This window comes from Serinus canaria, chromosome 22 (genome assembly GCF_022539315.1).
Source record: "Serinus canaria isolate serCan28SL12 chromosome 22, serCan2020, whole genome shotgun sequence".
Classification (NCBI taxonomy): domain Eukaryota; kingdom Metazoa; phylum Chordata; class Aves; order Passeriformes; family Fringillidae; genus Serinus; species Serinus canaria.
In genome coordinates, this window is record NC_066335.1 from 3,085,683 (window position 1) to 3,109,202 (window position 23,520).

General features: G+C 49.2%; 1 protein-coding gene across 3 annotated transcripts in view; it reads left to right on the forward strand.

Moving 5' to 3' along the window:
- The window catches only part of PPP3CC (protein phosphatase 3 catalytic subunit gamma), a 47,348-nt gene that overhangs the window by 9,669 nt on the left and 14,159 nt on the right, over nucleotides 1-23,520 (forward strand). For all 3 annotated transcript variants that reach the window (XM_050982832.1, XM_050982834.1, XM_050982833.1), the window contains exons 2-4: nucleotides 12,887-13,084; nucleotides 14,339-14,463; nucleotides 22,020-22,131. In XM_050982832.1, coding sequence (XP_050838789.1) covers nucleotides 12,887-13,084; nucleotides 14,339-14,463; nucleotides 22,020-22,131 — 435 coding nt within the window. The remainder of the gene's footprint in view (nucleotides 1-12,886; nucleotides 13,085-14,338; nucleotides 14,464-22,019; nucleotides 22,132-23,520) is intronic.

The following is a 23,520-nucleotide window of genomic DNA, read 5'->3' on the forward strand; positions in this document are numbered from 1 at the left end:
AGACGCTCTGGAAGGCAGCTACAGGGGAATTAAAAATTGCCAAACCACCGCGTCTATGAGTAAATTTAAAAATGGTGGAGTGTGACTGGCGGGAGGGCGGGGTGTGGGGGAGGCAACCCCAACCCCTGATTTCATTTATCATCCACCAAAATATGTGTTTCCATGTTGCATTTTTTTTTGCGTTTGATAGAGAAACAGCAGCGAGGAAACGCTGGCATGGATGCCAGGGTGGCCACCAGGAAGATTTGAAATTTTATGCCGCTCCTTTGGACCATCAGACCGTGTGAGGATGAGGTACAGATTATCCCAACATGGGAAATATGGATCAGAGGGAAGGCAAAAAGCGGAAAAAAAAAGCAAGATGAAAGCGGAGAGGGCAGAGTAGGAAATAGAGAAAGAGGGGGAGAGAGAGACAGCCGGGAAAGGACGAGCAAAACGAGGTAAAGGGTATAGCAGAAGGAAAAAGATGACGAATCAACAGACATCAAGGGAAACAAATTACTACCAGGTAAAGGTGAACAGATATAAACCGTAGAAGCGGACAACAACAGAATAAAAGGCGAATAACGAGGGGGTGGGAAGGAATATGAGGGAGAAGGACGATTAAGGAAGACAATAATAAATTACTGCACCCCGTACAAGGGAATACTTTAAATCCAGGCAGTTGTGGTTGGACTCAGTGAGGATCCACTCAGGCATGAGAGATTTATGAGGCCTGAGAGTGGGAGGAGACGAGATTAACTCAACCGGCCTCAATGATTCCCCCTGATTGTGGCAAGCAATTTCATCATCTTTGTGTGCTCGCTTCCCATTTATCATGCGTGACCATTTTTGCACACACCTGAGCTGACCTCGCAGCATCGTGGAATAGTCTGGGCTTGGTTTTCTGCATTTTTTTGTCCAGGATTCCCACTTGAGTTGGATCCAGCCTTGTTCCCTTGCAGGCGATTTGGACCGGGCCCACACTGGTTGGTTTGTGCTTCGAGCAGTTTGAAAACTGGGATCCAGAAGACCATTGGGAGCGGTGGGCAGGGCGGGTTCACATCCTGGATTTGCTTTTCCACAAAACCCGGCTGTTGGCCTCCATTAAATGAGCTATAGTGGCAAGCTGGAACATTGGTCAAACAAAGGTGGTGAATTTCCCATGACCTGCCCATGACATCGAGGAATCCCCCGGCACCTGCTCCTGTGGAGCTCCTTGTTTTTGTTAAAGTAGCCTGCAGCTGGTGCTGCGGAAACGCAGCCGGGGGGCCGCCGCCGGGGGATGGGGGCGGCCGACCGGGGGCCCGCCGCACGGGGGGGCACGGCGCGAGGGGAGGCCGAGAAGGAGGGGAGACGGAGACTAAGGGGAAGGGAGAAGAAGAAGGGGGGGCCGCTACGGGGGGGCAGGCCGACACTCAGGGGGACGAGCAGCAGCGCGGGTGGCCGATACGCGACGGTGGGAGAGAGGAGAAGGACGGGGGACGAGCAAGACGGAAGCGGGGCCGAGAGAGAAGAAGAAGGCGGGAAGGCGACTCGTGAGCCGTAGGGCACGCGAAGGGACAGCCAGGGGGCCAGCCAAGACCAGGGAGGGTGACATGCGCTGGGGGGGTCAGGGGAGAGGGGGCGGAGCAACAAACGCAATGAAAGGGAAGAAGGGGAACGGGGAAGAGGGTGAGGGGAACACGTCCAGCCGAAGCGGAGCGGAGAAAGGGGGCATGGAAGCGGAGGAATGGAGCGAACAGCAAAGAAGTTTTCAAGGCGCAGCGGGCGCGGAACGAGAAGCGAGACGTGCCGCGGGAAGAGGCGGCAAAGGAGACACGGAAGCGAGCGCGGAGGGGAGGGCCCAAAGGGTCAGCACGCGGGCGAGCGGGGGCGGAGGGCACCGCGATGACAGAAGGGAGGGAGAGCCGACCGCAGACGCAGGCGGGAGACGGAGGCCCTACGGCGGCACGGGGCGGGGTGCCGCCACAGGGGCAGAGGGCAGGGCCCGACAGACGGGGCACACAGCACGCACGCACGGACAGGGGAGGCGCACGCTCCGGGGAGGCGAAGACCAGGGGCGGGGCAGCAATGGGATACGGGGACACAGAGGGGCAGAAGGGGCGGGGAAGAAGGGGGAAAGAAAGGGGGCAGGGGAAGAAAGAAAAAAGAGGCAAAGGCAGAAGCAGGGGAGGGGAAGCAAAGTGGGAGGAGAAAGAACAAGAGGGGAGGGGGCCGGCCCCACCTCCACTTTCTTTGCATTCTCACCTTATTGGCTTATTCCGTCCTTTTTCCCTCCTCCTTTTATCCCTCCTCCTTTTTCCTCCTCCTATTTTTTCCTCCAGGCTATCTGCCAGTGACTGCCCTGCCATCCCAACACAATATGGAGCGGGGACACTGGGTTTGTTGAGTGATTGATGTCTTTCTAGGGAAAGTATACAATTGACTTTTGAACCCTCTGGGAAAGTTCGGTATAGGCTGCGAAGGGTCTCAAAGAGGAAGAGTTTTTTCCAGGAGCTGGAATCTGCAGGGTTCGGGCTTGCTGCTAGTTGCAAACAGTGATGTCAAGCTCTGACTGATTGGCTCAATGGGGGGGTGTGGACAATCCCAGGCAAAAATCCGCAATCACCTGTGCCACGGTCATCGAGGGTAAAGGCCAATAGTTGAGCTGGAAAAACTGGCATGGCGCCTTGCAGCCAAAAGTGGATTTTATACTTCAGGGAGGCTGAGGGTGCCCACTGAGAGTTATTTGACTGGTCTGTCATCCAGGGGAGAGGCTTCTCGCGATAGGAGCAGGAGACCAGCCACCACAAACACCACGTGATCAGCTCTGAGGTTCATAGCTTTGTTTGAATGAGTCAGGGGCGCAGGTGTGGGAATTTGGTGGGGTGTGAGGAGCCTGGCCTGCTACATGCCAGGACGGGCTCCTGTGAGCAGTCTCTGCGCACCTGGGAACCGGTGTCTGCTGTGGCTTAAGATCACACCCTCTGCTACATTAACCCCGTCCTGGGTATAATCTGGCCCCGCACTACACAAGAGGAGCACGGACAGCGTCCAGCTCACACATGGTCCCCCCCCGGAGACCAGCCGACGCCCTCTGGCAAAACCTTGGCCACTAGCTCATGCTGGGGAATCCCTGTCCCAGCAAAGGCACTTGAATTGGTCCTGGCCCAACTAGTTGCTGGCACACAAATATTCCCAGCAGAAGCAGGATAATATGGAAGTCATCCCACACATAAAGATTTATAGGGAGCTGTTGGTAAGGTGTTTCACACGAGGGTGGGGAGGCACTGGGATGGTTTCCCAGAAAAATAAATCTCTGCTGACACCAATCCCCCGGAAGTGGCCAAGTCCAGAAATTGGAGCACACCTGACCTAGTGTGGTGCGCCCATTGAAAGACACTTGCAATCTTGAGTGATCCCTCTTCCACCCAACCCCAATTCTGCGAATTTTCTTTGTGTTATTTCATGGTGAAATCCATGGCAATTTGGCCTGAGGCTTGTGTCGCTTTGGAGTCCTCTGGGGCAGAGCTGGGTTTCCGTGTGAGCACCGGAAGCCGCTAGGCCGGGGCTTTCTCTATTGTGTTTAGCATTTCCCATAGCCACAGAGCTGCCAACTGCTGGTTTTTAGCCTTTAAATGCACCTGGTCCCTCTGCTCAAGACTCAATGGCGTGCCAGTCTTTCTCCCAAGGGGCCTCAAATTTTGTGACGCGCTGGCTACTACGGGCAAAATGGTTGAGGCGGGACAGATTTGATTGTGGGGCGGCTGCGCACTCCGTGGCCTCTGGTGCTGACTGTGACTGGTGCCCTATCGAAGAACTCATGCATCAGCTCCTACCAATGTAGGTATTTTCGGGTTATTGCGAGCAGATTATTTGAGTCTTCCTACAAAAAGGAACGTGGCTCCAGGGTGCGGATCAGAGGCAGCTCTACAAACAAGAAGCACGCGGGAGAGTTCGTGGTTTCAGCTCACATGGAGTTTCGGATAAAACTGGGATCGTTCTAAACTCCATCCACTCATTAAGGAGATGCTTTTTGCTCCAGAGGCATTCAGACAACCCAAATCTTGTGGTCTTTCCTGCAGACTTCCAGAGTTCTGGAAGTTTTTATTTCCCCTCTATTTGGATCTTCTGAAATCTGGATAGGGTTCCTTATCCAGAGCAAAAATTATAGCAGGATTGGACATGCAATATTTGGTGGGGAAAACCGTAATAAAAATATAATAATAATAATTCTGGCTTGGCTCTTGCCTGCTTTATACAAGAACCGGTGTTATTTCTATTTGGAGATTTTTTCTTGTATTAATGTTGATTTTAATAAGGGGAGAAGTGTACTGATTCATCCAGGGCAGTGACGGTGATGAAGCTCCATTTTTTTTTATTTTTTCTTGTAGTTCCAGTTTTCCTTTAGTCCCCCCCACAGAGTTCCCTGCAGCTAGACGACACGAAACAGTTCCTGTGCCACCATGGCAGGCTCACGGCTGCCTGTGCCCCAGCCCTGGAAAAATGCACAGATTCTTATTTGTAGGGCTTGATCCAAGCTTGGAAAATCCATCAGGATCTTTCACCCATACACTGGTTCTGCTGTTTTCAGACATCAGGGCAAATCAGGGGAGATAAACCCTACCAGATGAAATACCAGCCGCGTGGGATTCTTAAAGAAAGAATTTTGTTTTGTTAACGCATCTCAGATAATTACTGGTTCATGAAATCATTTTAGGGTAAGGAAAGAAGGATATTATTCAAGAAAATAGGGTGTGGTGGGTGATGATAAATGGGTGGACCAGGCATTGGGAAGGTGGTGGCATTCCCATCATGGGATGCTGTTGTTCTACACGGAGAATGACTGGGCAGGCTCATCAGTTCTTTTCCTATGGCGGGGGAATTGGCACAGAATGGAACTGATGACCTTGGAGGGCTTTCTAAGATGGATAATTCTTGTTTATCTCCCAGCGATCACTCCATGCTTGCTGAGATCCAGGCCTCGTTTGTCCTGCTTTTTGGCTGGATCTGGGGTGGTTGCGTTAGCAGCAGGAAAGCAGGGTGGCTGGATGCATCGCTGGGTGAACCAGTGCACCACGCCAGTACCCCTGCCTCCAAGGGTTTGTTCCTCCTAATGACTCCTGAAGCTGAAAATCCACCTTTTCCCAGCAAAAAAAGAGTCCCATTTTTTGTGCGGACTTGTCTCCACATTATCATAGGAGCCCATGCTCCATTGTGAGCTCCATGTTGAATCAGATTTGAATAGATGACCATGTAGGATTAGGTGGTGTACATGGGAAAAATCCGCGGGTATACAACCCAGGTTCGATTGTTAAAAATAACATTGGGAATGGGAAAGAGGAAAAAAACAAACCCAGCCCATCCTGCTGCTTGTTGCTGCGGCCCAGCTCAGCCCTGGAGCTTTCTTCTCCCTTGTCTCAGGGGGTTTGGGTGACTTTTCCAAGGAAATTGTTTCTATCTTTGTATCGGCCCCTTCACCCTCGCAATGCCAAACCCTCAGTTTTGACCCCAAAAATATGCTTTTTTTTGTGCTCCAAAGTGCATCCCTCACCATATGCCTCTGTGGCTGAGGAGCGAGCCAGGGAAGTGGCTGAGAGGGAGACACTGGGTTTGTTGAGTGATGATTTTCTAGGAATACATTGATTTTGAACCTCTGGGAAGTTTATAGAGCTGGAGGGTCTCAAAGAGTTTTTCCAGGCTGGAATTGCAGGGTTTGGGCTCTGCTTGCTGAGCTGGCACTCAGTGATGTCCAGGCTCTGGACTGATTGGCTCAATGACAATCCCAGGAAAATCCGCATCAGTGCCGGTCATGAGGAGCCAAATCTGAGCTGGAAACTGGATGGGCCTTGCAAGCAAATGTGGATTTTATCACTTCAGGGAGGCTGAGGGTGCCCACTGAGAGTATTTTGAGGTCTGTCATCCATGGGGAGCTTTGGTAGGAGCAGGAGCCAGACCAACACCACGGATCCAGCTCTGGGTTCAGCTTTGTTGAGAGTCAGGGCAGGGTGTGGGGTGTGAGGAGCCCTGGCTGCCATGCCAGGAGGGCTCTGTGAGCAGCTCTGCTGCCTGGGACCTGGTGCCTGCTGTGGCTTAAGTCACCTCTGTTCTAATTAAACCCTCCTGGGTTTAATCCTGCCCAGCTCCACGGGAGCAGAGTTCCAGCTCCACCTGGTGGGACCGGCACCGCCGCCTCTGGCAAAACCTTGGCCCTGAGCTCTGCTGGGGAATCCTCCTCAGCAAAGGCACCTTGCTTGGTCCTGGCCTCACTGTTTGCTGGCCAAATTCCCAGCAGAAGCAGGATAATCACTGCTATCCCAAAGATTTTAGGGAGCTGTAAGGTTTCAGAGGGTGGGGAGGCACTGGGCTGGTTTTCCCAGAAAATCTCTGCCTGCCCCATCCCTGGAAGTGGCCAAGTCCAGCTTGGAGCAACCTGACCTAGTGTGGTGGCATGAGATGATCTTGAGTGTCCCTTCCCACCCAAACCATTCTGGAATGCTGTGATATTTCCTTGGAAATCCATGGCTGGCCTGAGGTCTGTGTAGCTTTGGAGCCTCTTGGGCAGGCTGTGTTTCCGTGGGAGCCCCGAGCGCGGCCGGGGCTGTTCTCTCTTTGTGTTTGCATTTCCATACACAGAGCTGCCACCTGCTTTTTTTAGCCTTAAATGCACCTGGCTCCTGCTCAGCCCCATGGCCTGCCAGCTTCTCCCAAGGTGGCCTCAAATTTTGGGTGTTACTCCTGGGAGCTGGTGAGGCAGGGACAGATTTGCTGCTGGGAGCGGCTCCGTGGCTCTGGGCTGACTGTGACTGTGCCCTTCGAAGAAATCATTCACTCAGCTCCTACAATGCAGGTATTTTTAGGGTTATTGTGAGCAGATTATTCTGGTCTTCCTACAAAAAGGAATCTGTGGCTCCAGGTGAGGATCAGAGGCAGCTCTCCAAACCAGAAGCACGCTGGGAGGTCGGGTTCAGCTCACAGGAGTTCTGGATAAAACTGGGACGTTCTAAACTCCATCCACTCCAAGGAGCTGCTGCTCCAGAGGAATTCAGACAACCCCAAATCTTGTGGTCTTCCTGCAGCACTTCCAGAGTTTTGGAAGTTTTTATTTCCCCTCTGTTTGGGATCTTCTGAAATCTGGAGGGTTCCTTATCCAGAGCAAAAAAGAAGGATTGGACATGCAAAAATTGTGGGGAAAACAGAATAACAATATAATAATAATAATTCCTGGCTCTTGCTGCTTTTATACAAGAAGGTGTTTATTTCATTTGGAGATTTTTCTTTGTCATTAATGTTGATTTTAATAAGGGAGAAGTTAATGATTTCCTCAGGTGGGAGGTGATGAAGCTCCATTTTTTTTTTTTTTTTTTTTTTTTCCCCCACAGAGTTCCTGCAGCTGGAACGAACAGTTCTGTGCCATGGCAGGGTCAGGCTGCCTGTGCCAGCTCTGGAAAATGACACAGATTATTTGTCAGGGCTTGATCCAAGCTTGAAAAAATCAGGATCTCACACACACACCTGGTTCTGCAGGTTTTCACATCAGGGCACATCAGGGGAGAAAAAACCTCCCAGAAACCAGGGTGGGGATTCTTAAAGCAAAGAATTTTGTGTTTAACGACCAGAAATTCATGTGGTTGAATCATTTTGGGAAGAAGAAGGATTATTCCAAGGAAAATAGGGTGGTTGCTGATAAATAGGGTGGCCAGGCATTGGGAGGTGGTGGAATTCCCATCCCTGGAGGTTTCTAAGGAATGCCTGGGCCTGGCACTCAGTGCTCTGAGCTGGGAATTGGGCACAGAATGGAACTGATGACCTTGGAGGGCTTTTCCAAGCTGGATAATTCTGGGATTCCAGCTTCACCCAGCTGCTGAGATCCAGCCTGTCCTTGCTTTTGGCCTGGATCTGGGGTGGTGCAGCAGGAAAAGCAGGGTGGCTGGAGCACTGCTGGAGTGACAGTGACATCCATCCCCTGCCTCCAAGGGTTTGTTCCTCCTTAATGACTCTGAATGCTGAAAATCCACCTTTTTCCCAGCAAAAAAAGAGCCATTTTTGTGCTGGATTTCTCCACATTATTCCCTCTGAGCCAGCTCCATGTGAGCCCTGGACTCAGCTTTGAATAGATGAATGTAGGTTAGGTGTGAATGGGAATAAAATCTGGGATAAAAATAACATTGGGAAATTGGGAAAGAGGAAAAAAAAAAACCCCGCCCTGCTGCTTGTGCTGTGCCCAGCTCAGCCCTGGAGCTTCTTCTCCCTTTCTCAGGGGGTTTGGGTGGACTTTTCCAGGGAATGTTTCTATCTTTGCTGGCCCATTCAACCTCCTCAATGTCCAAATCCTCAGTTTTGCCCCAAAATGTGCTTTTTTTTTTGCTCCAAAGTGCATCCCTCACCATCTGCTCTGTGCTGAGGAGCGAGCAGGGAAGTGGCTTTGTTTGGATTCTCTCCCAGCTGTGCAGCAGGAGCTGCAGGGAAACCTCTCTCCAGTTTGTTTTTTGTGAAATTTGAATGCTGTGGGGTTATTTTGTGGGGGGATTCAGGGGATCCCTTTTCCCTGCAGCCCCCGGGAGCAGCGTTTGGCCAGCGCTGCCTCTCCAGGCTCGGAGCTCCTGCTCCTTTTTCAGTAATGAATCCGCCTCAGCTGCTCCCTGCAGCCATCCCAGGGACTCTGGGATATATAAACAATCATTTGTGGATCACTCTGTGTTCTCCTCTGGAGCTGAGGATGGGGCAGCCCTGATCAAGCTGAATTTTAAGTGCATTTTAAGGACAGAAATAGGGAGGAATGGGATTTTTTTTTTTCCTGTGGGATTTTCATCTCTCACTGCTGGTGGTGGAAAAGCAGCTTTTTCCCAAATTCTCCCATCCTTAGCTATCCATGTCCTCTCAGAGTGTTGCAAACACCCCCTTGCTCGAGGCCTGATAAATAAAATCCAGATAATTTGGCAGGAAATGGAATCCTGCCCTGGAATCCAGCAAAGAGATCCCTTTGATTTTCCTTTTAATTTCCTTTTCATTTTCCCTTGGGCTCACCTGACCTTTTAATCCGTTTCACACCTCAAACTTTGCTTGCTTTTTGTTGTGGTTGGGCCCTCAGCACGTGGAGCAGGAATTGTCTTTGTTTTGGATGCCCTTGGTGGATTGACAAACCCCAGAGCTGCAGATTTCACTGCTCAAACAACTCCTGGGTTTGTGTGCAGAGGGAAGGTGGCTCTGAGGTGACAGGGTTGAATTCTTGGGACATTGGGAGTGGTTTATCCATCATTTTCATTAATTATTTTGGACCTGGCTGTGAGGATGAGCTTAACCCACTGCCTGGGCATTCCAGGACCAACCATGGAATTGCAGTGACAGGAGCAATGGATTTGAGCTGAAAGAGGGGGAATTTAGGGTGGATGTAGAGAAGGAATTCTTCCCTGGGAGGGTGGGAAGGGGCTGGGATGGAATTCCCAGAGGAGTTGTGGCTGCTCTGGATCCCTGGAAGTGTCCCTGGAAGGCTGGACAGGGCTTGGAGCAACCTGGGGAGGTGGAAGCTCCTTCCATCCCAAGCCATTCCACCACTCTGATTTCTTGATTTGTGAGATAAGGATTTGTCTCCTCATTTTTCAGATAGAAGCAGGAGCTGGGTGAGTCTCTCCACCCTTCTCCATGCCCTGGAGGTACAAAATTCCAGGTCAGTTTGCTCTCAGGGCTGTTCCCACTGTTGGAGAGCCCTGCCTGGCTGCAGGAGCATCCTCTTCCTCCTGTCCAAGAGAATGGAGCATGGATAAGGATAAATTGAGGTGTTGAATTCAAGTGGGGTGCCTGAAACCCTGGCAGAGCCAAGGAGGAGCCGGTTCCTGGTCGTGCCCAGCTCCTTGTGGGAGTGGAGCTGAGCAAAGCCAAGGAGGGAACTTACATAAAACTTCTTGGCTGAAGCCTCAGATTTGATCTTGCATAACTTTGCTGGCTGGGGCTACCAGGAAAAGGCAAAAAGCTTCCTGTGGATCTCTGGATGGGCAGTGCTGTCCTGGGGTCACATCCCATCTTTGCTGAGCTCTCCAGCCCCACTTCTGGGGCTTCTCACTCCCTTGCTGTGGCTCCAGAGGTGTTGGCCATGCTTGAGGGCTGCGGAATATGGAGGTGAATGGTTTCTGTTTCTCTCCTCTCTTCCTTGTAAATCCGTTGCCCTCCCTGGCTCCCTTTGGAGTCAGATGGCAGATTCCAGAACCACCACTTACAAAATCATTTTCCAGCCTCTCAGTGTCCCAAAAAATCCTTTATTCCAAGTCCTGGGCTGGCATTTCCACCTTTTTCCTTCCTTTTACCCTCCCTCATCCCAGCTGATCCTGTTGGTGCCAGCCCCACATCTTCCCTCATTTCCTCCCTCAGTGACCCAGAGGGAAAAAATCCTGCAAAATTATTTATTCATCCATCTCCAGAGGGGTCTTTTTTTTTTTCCTTTTGGAGCAGAGCTGAGCAGTGGATGCAGAAAAAGCCCTGCTCCAGCCTGTGTTGGTTTAAGCAGGTCTGGTTTAATTGTCAGCTTGGTGGGGAAGGCTCTGGAGCATTCAGGCACGTGGGACACAGAGCACAACTTCCAAAGGGATCCATGAAAGTGAGGCCACCTCGTTGCAGGCACCAGCTCCCCTTTCATTAGAGCCACTCCTGCAGTTCCTGTGATTTGAAAATTGATGTTCAACTGTAAAGAATCTCTTGTGCCTCCTCTCCTCCTCTCCTCCTTTCCTCTTGGGGGTTTTCAGGGTAAATTGCTGCTGGATTTGCATTTAAAAGGGAGCTGTGGCCCTGCTCTTCTCCCTGGGTTATTTGGCCAGGTCTATCCTGGAAAATTCAAAATTCAATATTTTAGTGTATCACTGGATGGTTCAGCTTGGAAGAGAGCTCTGGGATCACCAGGGCCAAGCTGTGCCCAGTCCCCACCTTGTCACCAGCCCAGAGTACTGAGTGCCACTTCCAGGTGTTCCTTGGACACCCCCAGGGCTGGGGACTCCAAGCCTCCCTGGGCAATCCCTTCCTATATTTAACAGCCCTTTCCAGGAAGAAATTCCTGCTGCTGTCTAACCTGGCATGGCCTGAGGCCGTTCCCTCTCCTGTCCCTGTTCCCTGGATAAGATCCCAAATCCCCCTGGCTGTCCCCTCCTGGCAGGAGCTGTGCAGAGCCACAAGGTCCCCCCTGAGCCTCCTTTGCTCCAGGCTGAGCCCCTGCCCAGCTCCCTCAGCCTCTCCTGGTGCCCCAAACCCTTCCCCAGCTCTGTTCCCTTCCCTGGTGGACTCCAGCCCTCAGTGAGGTCCCAGAACTGGGCACAGCCCTCGAGGTGTGACCTCCCCAGTCTTTGGTGGCTGCTGGGTGAGGACAAGGCTTTGATTTGCATCCCAGGTATTTTCCTGGGTGTGAGAAACAGCTCCTCACTTTTCACAGTTTAGGAAAGTTTATTAAACCTTATCAAAAATACAACAGGAGACTGAACAAAGAGAAAAGGTTGTGGCATTTTCCCCACCATGTGCTCAGCCCCCTCACCATAGAGGTTTTCCCTTTTTAGCCCTTTAACCCCTCCCAAAGTTCTGTCCATCAGCCCCTTGGCTGTCCAGTGGTGGAGATCTCTTCCTCAAATCCTGACTGGAGCTCAGGTGTTCCACAGGGACAGCCAGCCCTGCCAGCTGTCCCTTGATAACCACACCAGGGGTACAACACAACTATAAATCTATAAACTTTTCTTCACCTATATAATAATGTTTTTCTGTTAATGGTGAGTCAATCATGGCATTACTCATCTGTGACTCTGCCTTCCACCCTCCCAGGAGAAGCAGAGTGGTGGAAAGATGGTTCATGATCCAGTGGCTGGGTTCCTTGCTCACAGAGGCTCTTGGAGGTGCTTGCTCAGACCCAGACTGGCACCACCACCATTAAAATCCCCTCTGCATTCCAGATTTTGGGGGATGCCTGGCAAGGCTGAGATGCTGTGTCCAGCTGCCCCCATCCCTGCAGACTGCAGAGCTTTTTGGGGGAGTTTTGTGCCTTATCCTCGAGGCTGGGAGGGTGATGCCAGCTCCCTGTGGGGTCTGCACTGGGATGAGAGGCTTTTTCTGGAGCTCTGGGTTTGCTCATCCCAGAGCAAACCCCATCCCAGCATCTCCTCATCCCAGAGCAAACCCCATCCCAGCATCTCCTCATCCCAGAGCAAACCCCATCCCAGCATCTCCTCATCCCAGAGCAAACCCCATCCCAGCATCTCCTCATCCCAAATCAAACCCCATCCCAGCATCTCCTCATCCCAGAGCAAACCCCATCCCAGCATCTCCTCATCCCAGAGCAAACCCCTCATCCCAAATCAAACCCCATCCCAGCATCTCCTCCTCATCCCAAATCAAACCCCATCCCAGCATCTCCTCCTCATCCCAAATCAAACCCCATCCCAACATCTCCTCATCCCAGAGCAAGCCCCATCCCAGCATCTCCTCATCCCAGAGCAAACCCCATCCCAGCATCTCCTCATCCCAGAGCAAACCCCATCCCAGCATCTCCTCATCCCAGAGCAAACCCCTCATCCCAAATCAAACCCCATCCCAGCATCTCCTCATCCCAGAGCAAGCCCCTCATCCCAAATCAAACCCCATCCCAGCATTTCCTGATCACTCAGCGTCCTGGACTGAAAGTTCTCGATGGAGGGGAAGGGATGCTGAGTGACTGCCAGAGAGCCAGGGATGATCCCAGCAAAGGAGAGGGATTACACAGGTAGAGGGAGGGGGTACAATCTGAGGTAAACCATTTGGGGAAAATAAGAGGACACAAAGACCAAACTATAATAAAACATAAAACCACACTACAACAACAAACCTCTGATGTTTGTGGATTCAGTTTCCCAAGAGAAGCAGAGCCTGTCCCTCCCTCTCTCCTGAGAAGCTGACTCCTTGCCTTGCCTTGCCTTTGCAGCTGTCCCGTTCCCTCCCACGCAGCGGCTCACTCTGAAGGAGGTGTTTGAGGATGGCAAACCCAGGCTCGACGTCCTCAAGAGCCACTTGGTGAAGGAAGGGCGGCTGGAGGAGGAGGCGGCGCTGAAAATCATCAACGACGGCGCCGCCATCCTGAGGCACGAGAAAACCATGATCGAGGTGGAGGCTCCAATCACAGGTCAGAGCTCCTGAAAAGGTGTGAAAAGTGCACATTAAATACCTCTAGGCAGATATTTACTGTCTGTACTATGTTCTGTTGATTAGTGGTGCTGTATGAACATTTTAATAGGATAGTAAAGGTAGTTTTGGAGTTAAAATGGAAGTTTTGGAGTTAAAATAGGAACTGTGGGTGTGGGATATTTTTTTAAAGAAAGGAATGAGGTCCTTGCACCAGACAGCAGCCACAGGACACTGAAATCTTTCAGAGAAAGAGAATTTATTGCTCCATTATCAGGAGAAATGAACTTCTGCCCACCTCACTCACGTTTGGGTTCAGAGGCAGGAGCTGACCCTGCCCAGACAGAATCCTGTGTGTGATGGAATTGATGCACCATGGATGGGGTGTGTGAATGTGCAACAGGCTGTTGCTTTAAGGGTTAATCCTCTGTTAAAGTGGCTCCTTTTTGGGTTTATTTTGCCCAGAAAGAGGTACCCAGACTGTCCTTAACTCTTTGTTTTTATTGTCTCATATTGTCCTAATTCTCATTGTTCAAATTATAATTACTCTAATTATATTGCGATTTTTATAACCATTTTATTACTATTAAGCTTTTAAAATTTTAAAAACAAATTATTGACGTTTTTCACATAGGAATGTGCTCTCTGTTGACAGAGTGACAAAACTATCTCTTGTCCTCTTAAAAAGGAAATAAGCTCAGAACTTTCTCTCCTCAGTTAGGTGAAAAGACATCTCACAGGACCTGGGGGATTCACCTCAAACTTAAGGATGGCCAATTAGGAGCCAAAAAGTCCCACCTGAGCAATTCACTGGAAAAAGAACAAAGAAACAAATCACTTTTGTGAGGTGTTTACCAGGAGCAAGGACCTCTTGCACCTGGCTGGGTTTTTCTCTGTAAATACAGAGTTTTGTTATTTTGCCTTTTATTAAAACCTCTTTATTTCCAACACTGCCACAGAAGCCACCCTGCTGATTTTCTGCCTTCTGAGGTAGCTGAGCTATCTTGGGTGTGAAATAGCCCTCCAAAAGCTTATGAGACCTAAATTCCCCTAGAGCTCATGGCTCAATTCCTGAATAACAACCTGCCTAACCCCAGCAGGTTTTTTTGCCCTGTTCCTTCCACCCCCAAAGATTTTTTCACTCTGCTGAGAGGATTTTGCCGGTGCTCTCTCTGCTCCTCGCTGCTGTCATGACCTTGCTTTTCTTAGCGTGGTAATTCTGTCCCTCCTTTGTGCTCTCCTTGCTGTCCCCCAGTGTGTGGTGACATCCACGGGCAGTTCTTTGACCTGATGAAGCTGTTTGAGGTGGGAGGATCACCCAACAACACCCGCTACCTCTTCCTGGGGGACTACGTGGACAGAGGCTACTTCAGTATAGAGGTGAGCAAGGGAGGGGAGCTGGGGGAACCCAAAGTGTTGAACCTTGGTTAAAATAGAGCTCAGTCAATTAAAACCAGCTCAAAATCAGTTCAAATTCAGCTCAGAATCAGTGAAATGCAGCTCAGAATCACTAAAATGCAGCTCAGAATCAGTTCAAATGCAGCTCAGTAAAATGCAGCTAAAACCAGTTCAAATTCAGCTCAGAATCACTAAAATGCAGCTCGGAATCAGTTAAAGCCAGCTCAGAATCAGTTCAAATTCAGCTCAGAATCGCTAAAAAGCAGCTCAATAAAATGCAGCTAAAATCAGTTAAAACCAGCTCAAAACCGGTTCAAATTCAGCTCAGAATCAGTGAAATGCAGCTCAGAATCAGTTCAAATGCAGCTCAGTAAAATGCTGGTAAAATCAGTTAAAACCAGCTCAAAATCATTTCAAATTTAGTTCAGAATCACTAAAATGCAGCTCAGAATCAGTAAAGCAATTAAACAATTAATGCAGCTCAGAATCAGTAAAATTCAACTCAGAATCAATTCAAATGCAGCTCAGTAAAATGCAGCTAAAATCAGTTAAAACCAGCTCAAAATCAATTCAAATTCAGCTCAGAATCAGTGAAATGCAGCTCAATAAAATGCAGGTAAAATCAGTTAAAACCAGCTCAGAATCAATAAAATGCAGCTCAGAATCAGTAAAACAATTAAACAATTAGTGCAGCTCAGAATCAGTAAAATTCAAATGCAGCTCAGTAAAATGCAGCTAAAACCAGCTCAAAACCAGTTCAAATTCAGCTCAGAATCAATAAAATGCTGCTCAGAATCAGTAAAATGCAGCTCAAGATCAGTAGAATTCAGCACAATAAAGCACAGCTCTATATCAATTAAATACAGCTCCAAATCAGTAAAATTCAATTCAGAGTAAGTTCAAATGTAGCCCAATGAAATACAGCTCAGGATCAATTAAATGCAGCTCAAAATCAGTAAAACTCAGCTCAGAATCAGTTCAAATGCAGCTCAGTAAAATGCAGCTAAAATCAGTTAAAACCAGCTCAGAATCAGTTCAAATGCAGCTCAGAATCAAATACTGCTCAGAATCAGTAAAATGCAGGTCAAAATCAGTAAAATTCAGCTGAGAATCAATTAAATGCAGCTTGGAATCAGTTCAAATGCAGCACAACAAAATTCAGCTGAGAATCAATTAAATACAGCTCAAAATCAGTAAAATTCAGCTCAGAATCAATCAAATTCAGCTCAGTATCAGTTCAAATTCAGAATCAATAAAATGCTGCTCAGAATCAGTAAAATGCAGGTCAAAATCAGTAAAACTCAGCTCAGAATCAATTAAATGCAGCTCAAAATGAGTAAAATTCAGCCCAGGATGAGTTCAGATGCAGCTCAGAATCAGCCCAAACCCCAAACCCAGATCTCTCTCGCTGAGTTTCCCCTCCAGTGAAGTTCTGCATGGAGTGAAGGCAATGCTGATAACTCACAGGGTGATTTTTTGGGGCAGGAAAATGATGTTTGGATCCTCCCCCAGTGACAGAGGAGTGGCAGAGATGGGGTTAATGCCTGACCTCTGCCCTCTGGGGTGGCTTTAATGTCACTTGGAGCTGTCACTCAGGGGCAGGAGAGGGACAGCTGATGGTGCTGGTGCAGGCAGCAGGATCCTGTGGGCTCTGGAGGGTGGGATTGGAGCCTCTTGAGATGGTAGTTCATGTTTGGACTGAGGTGTTTATTATTTTTTATCACTGAAATAAATAAATATCTATTTGAATATCTAATGAACATCTTACAACTCTGAGTTTTGTAGCTCTTCAGTAGTAAGGCACAAAATGGCTAATTATTCTTTGAAGACTAAACTGTCTAATTAAGAAATGACACTTAGATTATTTTCCTTTTTAATTTAATAACTGATCTTTGGAAGCTTGTAATGTGGACTTTTACAAAATTACAAAATACCACCCAAACCCATGGAGAAGAAGGAAGAAGAAGGTAAAGAAGAGCAACCTGTCTCTGCCCTAAAACTTCTGTCTTGCTTTATATTTATTTCTAGATTCTAAAACTCTCAACTCTTAAGTTTTCACACACTTCTACCTAACTACACACCCATAATTTTAGTGTTGTCAGTGAATTTTGGAAGTTTTTTCCTCAGCCTTAGGTCAAATGCAGTGTTCTCTTGTGGGTCTGAGCCTTTCAGCACAGAAAGTTTCAAATTCCAGGGTTCCAAGAGGATCCCAGCAGGAAGAAAATGTTGGAAAATGATGGAGCAGGAGGAGAGAGAGCCACGAGGCTGAGTCACTCTGCAAGCCCTGCAGTGGGGTCAGGAGAGAGGAGCAGGACTCACCTGGGCTGGGACAGCTCCCTGGGATTGCATGCCCAAGAAATGGAGAGGACAAAGGATTGAGTGGAGCCCTTAGGCTGCTGCTGGCTCAGAGCAGACCTGGGATGGGACAGGAAGGGACAGCTTGTAGCAAATGCCACAAATCCCGAGGGATTGCAGCCATCTGGATTCACAGAGGCAGGGCTGAGTGGAAGTGCAGCACTTATCCCAGTAAGGAAAGGCTTTTTTGGGGGAACAGGGCCTGAAATGTGGCAGAAATCAGCTGGAACAACAGAGGGAATGATTTCTCTTGGAAAAAAAGAGGCTGCAGAACAGCTGAGCTCTGCAGAGGAATCTTCCCCAGTGAAAATTGTTGGGAAGGAGCTGTCAGGGATGAGTGCAAGGGGTTCTTTGAAGGATTCTGCAGAGGATTTAGGGAGAGCAGGGCTGACAGCTTGAGTTCCAGCAGCCCCTGGCTCCCTTCCAGCCCCAGGCTCTGGAATCCTGACAGGGAGCCAAGGTGTGATGAGGAGCAGGGACAGAGGAGGCAGAGCTGGGGCTGGGATCTGTGGGATCTGTGGGATTTGGGGTGGGGCTGGCAGGAGGAGCCCCCCTGGGAGGAAGGGGAAGGACACATCCCACTGTTCCTCTGGATTGCTCAGCTGGGTTTGCAGTGTTCACCTGGAAAAGGGATTAAACTCCAGAACAGCAGTTCCTTCTGAGAGAAAAGGTGGAATTTTTTATTCTTTTATTTTTTTGAGCCTTCAGATGAGAGGTGTTGGGCCCTGTGTCTCTGTATGGATTGTGTAGATCCAGGGTGGAAAAGTCCTGCTCCCACTCTCTGCTCTTAGCTCAGGATTGATCTGACATGGAGGTTTTACTCTCACATCTCCAGAAGTGCTGGGGATCAGCTCCCTGAACTCTCCATGCTGGGATCATCCCAGAACCATGAAATCCTTTGGGTTGGAAAGAACCCTAAATCCCATCCTGTTCCACCCCTGGCCAGGGACACCTTCCACTGTCCCAGGTTGCTCTAAGCCCTGTCCAGCCTGGCCTTGGACACTTCCAGGAATGAGGAAGTTTTTCCCAGCTCCCCTGGGCAGCCTGTGCCAGGACCTCCCCAGCTCACAGGGAAGGAATTCTTCCCAATATCCCACCTAAATCCCCTTTTAGTTCAAATCCCCCTTGTCCTCTCTGCCTGTGATAATTTGGAAGAATTCCAAGACAATGTATTTTCTTGGAGAACTGAGGAGGTGGGACAAAAATCTTTTATTTTCTTCTGCTTTTTCTTCTCCTCCTTCCCTTTTTCCCTGTTGTTGCAGCAGGAATGCCACAGATTCCCCCTGGAGAATCCCTCTGCTCCCACAGCTCAGGGTGGGCTTTGATGGGCACAGCAAACACACTCCAAACATCAGGAAAAGGCAGAATCCAGAAGTTTTCATTCCCACTTGCTGTTGGATTTGCTGGGCAATGCCCCAACCAAGGCAGGAGTGATGAATCTGACTCTGTGTTCTCAGAAGGCTGATTTATTACTTTATAATATTGTATTAAAAAGTACTGTATTATACTAAAGAATACAAAAAGGATACTTAGTAAATGTTATAAAGATAATAATGAAAACTCCTGACTCTCTCCAGAGTCTGACACAGCTCGGCTCTGATTGGCCAAAGAGTGAAAACAACTCCCAGCAGAATGCAATGGAACAATCCCCTGTGGGTGAACAATCCCCAAACACATTCCACATGGGCACAGCACAGGAGAAGCACATGAGATCAGAATTGTTTTCATTTTTAAACACATTCCACATGAGCACAGCACAGGAGAAGCAAAGGAGATCAGAATTGTTTTCATTTTCTCTGAGGCCTCTCAGCTTCCCAGGAGAACAGTCCTGGGTGAGGGGATTTTCCAGAGAGTGTGAATGGCACACACCTACTGCACTGTGCTGGAAGGGATTCCCACCTGAATGCACAAAATTGCTTTCTGCAGTGAAACAACAGCAGGTTTGGAGTATCCCAGATGGAAAACCATCCAGGTTTTCCCTGTGCTGTGACCTCTGGGCAGGTGGGGAGCAGCAGCAGCAGCCTCGTGAGTCAGCACACCAAGCTGGGATCCATGGGGAGATGATCTGAGCAGCTGGGGGTGTCCTGGGCAGAGCCAGGCCCTGGAATCCCTGTGGATTCCTTTCAGCTCAGGACATTCCACGATTCCATAACCATGACCTTTGAACAGAGTGAAACAGGAGGGGATGGATTAATTGCAGGAAACGATGCCAGACTTGGGGCCAAGGAGGTGTGAGGGCCAAATTTCCCTTCCAGGTGTTCCTTGTGGCTCCAGGTGTTTGGTTGTCCAGGTACAAGGAGGAATTTGTGGCTCAGACAAAACCTTTCAAACCCTCCAGCCCCTCCCCAAACCTCTCAGTTCATCAGCTCAGCTGGATGTTGGCAACAAATCATTCAACAAATTCTTGCTGGGCCTCTGGCTTAGGGAAATTCTCATTTAAAAACATGAATTCCCAGTATAATGAGGCCATGGAGAGTGGATTGGCTGATGGTTTTGGTTTGTTTTTTTTTTAAAGAAAAGAATTGTGAGGGGAGAGGGGAGGGAAGAAGCGTGTGAAAGCTGGAATGCTGCTGGAAGGGGACTCTGGGAAGGGTTTGCTGTCCCCAACCTGCTGTGACAGCGAGACTGAGTGACCACAGATCCCAGCTGCAGAGTGCAGGGCTCACAGGCAGCATGGAAATCAGGATGAACTCCCCCTTTGGGAGATGCTGATGAGGCAGGGCCCTGCTGAAGGATTCCAGTGGGAAAAATGCTCCTTTCATTCAGCTTTTAGTGCCAAATCCCAGAATGGCACAAGAGAGGTCTGTGCTCGTGGTGGGGAAGGACCATCCCGGCCCAAGGAGCTGGAATACAATGAAGAGAATGATTTTGTTCAATTAGAAAGTTGTTATTGTTATGACCAAGAACAGAATCCATGGAAAAAGGAAATATAGCAGGAAGAGTGGTGTGATAATGGCAGGCACCTTTCCCAGGCCAGTTCTTCCAATCCAGTTATGATGGGACACGTGATTGTTGTCTAATTATGGAATTATATATTATTCTTGATTTAATGCACTTTTTTATCCAGAGTAACATAAAATAGATCCAGTCAGCCCTGTAAGGTGGGAGGGAAGGTGAATTTGTGGGCTGCATTTGGGAGTTTGGCCTCTGTTCCCACTCTGGCAAGCTCTGTGTGCAAAACTTCCTTACAAATGCCAGGTTTTGGGAATGGTGAGAGAGGTCATGGTGGGAGCAGGTTTGGCACCAGCCCCTCTGGCATTTTTGGGGTTGCAAGTCCCAATTCCTCTTGAAATTCCCTCCCTGTGTCCTGCTGAGCTTTCACTTTCCAAGTGGGTCAAACCCTTGGCTTTGGGTTTCACACTGAGGCAGAATAAGGAGAGAATATTTAAGATTATTTAAACCCAAAAAGCTGTGACTGCCTGGATTTGCTCCTTGGCTCTTGCAAACAGGCAGGAATCAATCCCTGGGAAAGGGATCTGTGCAAAACACCAGGAAGCATCCGAGGCATGCAAGTGTAGAAACTCCCTCATTCCTCATTCCAGCCCCTCTGGAGCCCTCGAGGGCTCTCCAATGTCCTTTAATCCGTGTCCTCCTGGTACCTGGCAGTCCCCACATCCTTGGGAAGTGCCTCCAGCCACAGGGAATGGTCTCTCTCCACGTCCCTGCTGTGTCCAGGAAGAATTGTGGTGCAAAATTCAACCCCATTTCATTTTAAACCCCTTCAAATGTGTTTTAAAATCTCTCTTCTGCAGGCTGCCAACCCTCCATGCACCCCAAACCCTCCCCTGTTGATGCTGCATCTCTGCCTTGCTTTGATGCCAGGGCTGCTTCTTCCTCCAAGTCATTTGGTTCATTTATAGCAGCCTCAAAGTTCTCCTGCCAGCCCAGAAAAGTGACATTTCTCTTGCAAACACAGGGAGGTTAAAGCTTTAAATCCCAGAATAATTATAAATGGTTTGGTTGGGAGCATTCCTCCTGGTAACAGATGCAATAAAACATGATTCTGCTACTGGCCTTGGCCCCGTTCTCTTTTGGAATTCCCAATTAATCAAGTTGTTAATGTGGGCTTGAATTCCAAGTGAGACACAGGCAGTGCTTTGCAGCTCCTCAGGGTTTTTGGGATCAGCTGGGATGATTCATGCAGAGCTTACCTTGCAGGTTCAGTGCTTCAGCACCCCCAGATCTGAGCTGGCTCTGCTGGGAACCAACTGGGAACTGCTTCATTTGGGTTCTGGTTGTTCCCAGCTGGTTCCTGGGGATCTGTGCCCCAGCTTGGGAATTTTGGAGGGTGTAAAACACACTTGGTGGTGGTTCTTGTTTCCCAGGCGTGTCCTGCAGCCTGTCAGCCTCCAGGGTAAGCTCCTATTAGAGCCTTTAATCCAGCTCCTGGAGCTTGCTGTCCTTATGGATTGTCCTTCCAGCACTCCACAGCAAGGAGGGAAATGTGATAACACTTCCCCGTGTGAGATAACAGCCCGAGCACATCGGGCTGAGTGAGCCCTCCCTGCCTCCCAGCCCTTTCCTCAGGCTTTCTTTGGGAAGCCAGCATGAAATATTTCTGCTAAAAACCCCATTTCAGCCTGACTTTGGTCTGTGCCTCATCAAAGGCGCCGGTTTTGCAGGTGCTGCCGCTCGCAGAGGGGATGTGGAAAGCCCTTTTCAAAGCTAGACAGCTTTGCTAAGCTTAGCTTGTTCTTTAGGCTTAGCTTTTCCTGTTTTGAGCTTGAACTTCACATGACTCTAGTGCAAGCAGAAAAACCAGAGAGGGGGGAAATCAGTAGGGAAGGTGAAGTTGAATTTTCTGGGTGTTTCATGGACAAATGTCTGCCTGCTCCTCTCGCTGGTCTCCATCCCAGTGGAACATCTGGAGCAAACAGCTGCTTCTGCTTTGCTGCTCTACAAAAGGGGTTTTTTTCCTTTGGTTTGTGCTGGAAGCAAAGCTGCCCCCACCCAGCCCCGAGCTGCTTTCTGTTGGCCACAACCTCATCTGTCACTTCTCCAAGCCAGCCCTAATATAGAGAAATCCCGGTGGCTTTTCCCCACTTGGCCAGGAGAGGATCCACTGCCCATTATGGAGCTGGGTTCCACTTTGGGTGTCTTCCCAGAACCTCTTAGTGCAGTCTCAGGCTGATGAGTGCCCTGGGAAAGGATTTTATGACATGCCCTGTTTGCCTCTCTTGCAGTGCGTGCTGTATTTATGGAGTTTAAAGATAAATCATCCCAAAACGTTGTTCCTCCTTCGAGGGAACCACGAGTGCAGGCACCTCACAGAATACTTCACCTTCAAGCAGGAATGTAAGTATCAGCAGTGGGAGAAGGATTTGAATCCATTTAAATAATACATTTTAAAATATATTTTATTTTTTAAAAAAAAGGTGTTGTGAGAAGGCGTGGGCTTCACTTTTTGTGCCTCTGAGTGGCATCAGAGCTGTAAAAACCTGTTGTCTTGTTTTCCTCCTCTTCTGCTATAAAAAAATACCCCAAACCCCAAATCTTTGAAGTTCTGCTAAGCACCAAATGTGGCCTTTTGGTTTCAAAGGCTGAGTGTGGATGGAAGAAATGGGAGCACTTCTCCCCTGATGAGCCAGGCACACACATCCTCCCCTCCCTGACTTCCAGCCCCAGCAACCTGGAATCAGTGCCAAAAGCCTTCCAGCTCCAGATTGTGCAGCTGGGATCAGTGATTGGAGCTGGAATGGGGGCAGGATTTGCTCCTCCCTGTTTGCACTGGGGAGGATCATTTACCTTTCAGCTGGTTTTCTCAGTGAAAAGATGGGTTTGTGCACAGCACTTGAATGTTTTTAAAGCAGTGCTGAGGAGAGGTCAGGGAATGATGGGTGTCTGTCATTCCAAGGAATAAAAGAGGGGGAGAACTCAATGCAAAGCTCCTTTAGGGAATTCTTGCTCAAGGACCCGACCTCCAGAGATAATTCTGGGCAAGGCACAAATCCAATCTTTATCCCATCAGCTCTGGGTGGTGTTGGATGGGGGAAGGCTCAGAGGGGATGAGTGCCTGTTCTGTTAGCTCAGGAATGAGCTGGAAAACACCTCCCAGCTCTGTGCTGGGTGCTGTGCCCATCACCTGCACACAGGTGAGCTCCTGGTGGGCTGGGCCCAGTCTGAGCCAGGTGGTGGGGTTGGGATTTTCCCTTTGGAAAACAGGAGCTGCTGCTTTTCCCCTTCCCTGAGGATGTTTCTGAGCAGATTTGAGCCTTGGTGCAAGAGCCAAACTGCTTTGGAAAGGCTGGGATTTATGTATGGGAACATCCTCTCGTCCTCTGCTGGGGTGGGGCACCAATGGAAATGTCATCCCTGGAAGATCCAGTGGGCAAATCCTGCCTCCCAGGACCTGTGGAAAAGCAATTCCTGCCCCCATGGCTGTGTGATGCCAAATTCAACAGTCAGGAGGAGTCTAGAGGGGCAGCAGGGTTGGGGGAAGGGATGGGGTGGCTTCAGCAGCATCCCAAATTTATTCCATGATCCCAATTTTCATCATGTGGGAGCAGCTCATCTCCTTTGTGCTGATCTCAGTGCAGGTCTTCTGGAAAACAAATTGAAGGGACGTGAATATTGTCCAATTCCAGATTAAAAAAACCTTTTCTTTTACACACCCAACAATTATTTACCAAATCAGCATTTTCACAAATACACAGGGGCTGAGTTTGATTCCACATCAGTATTAGC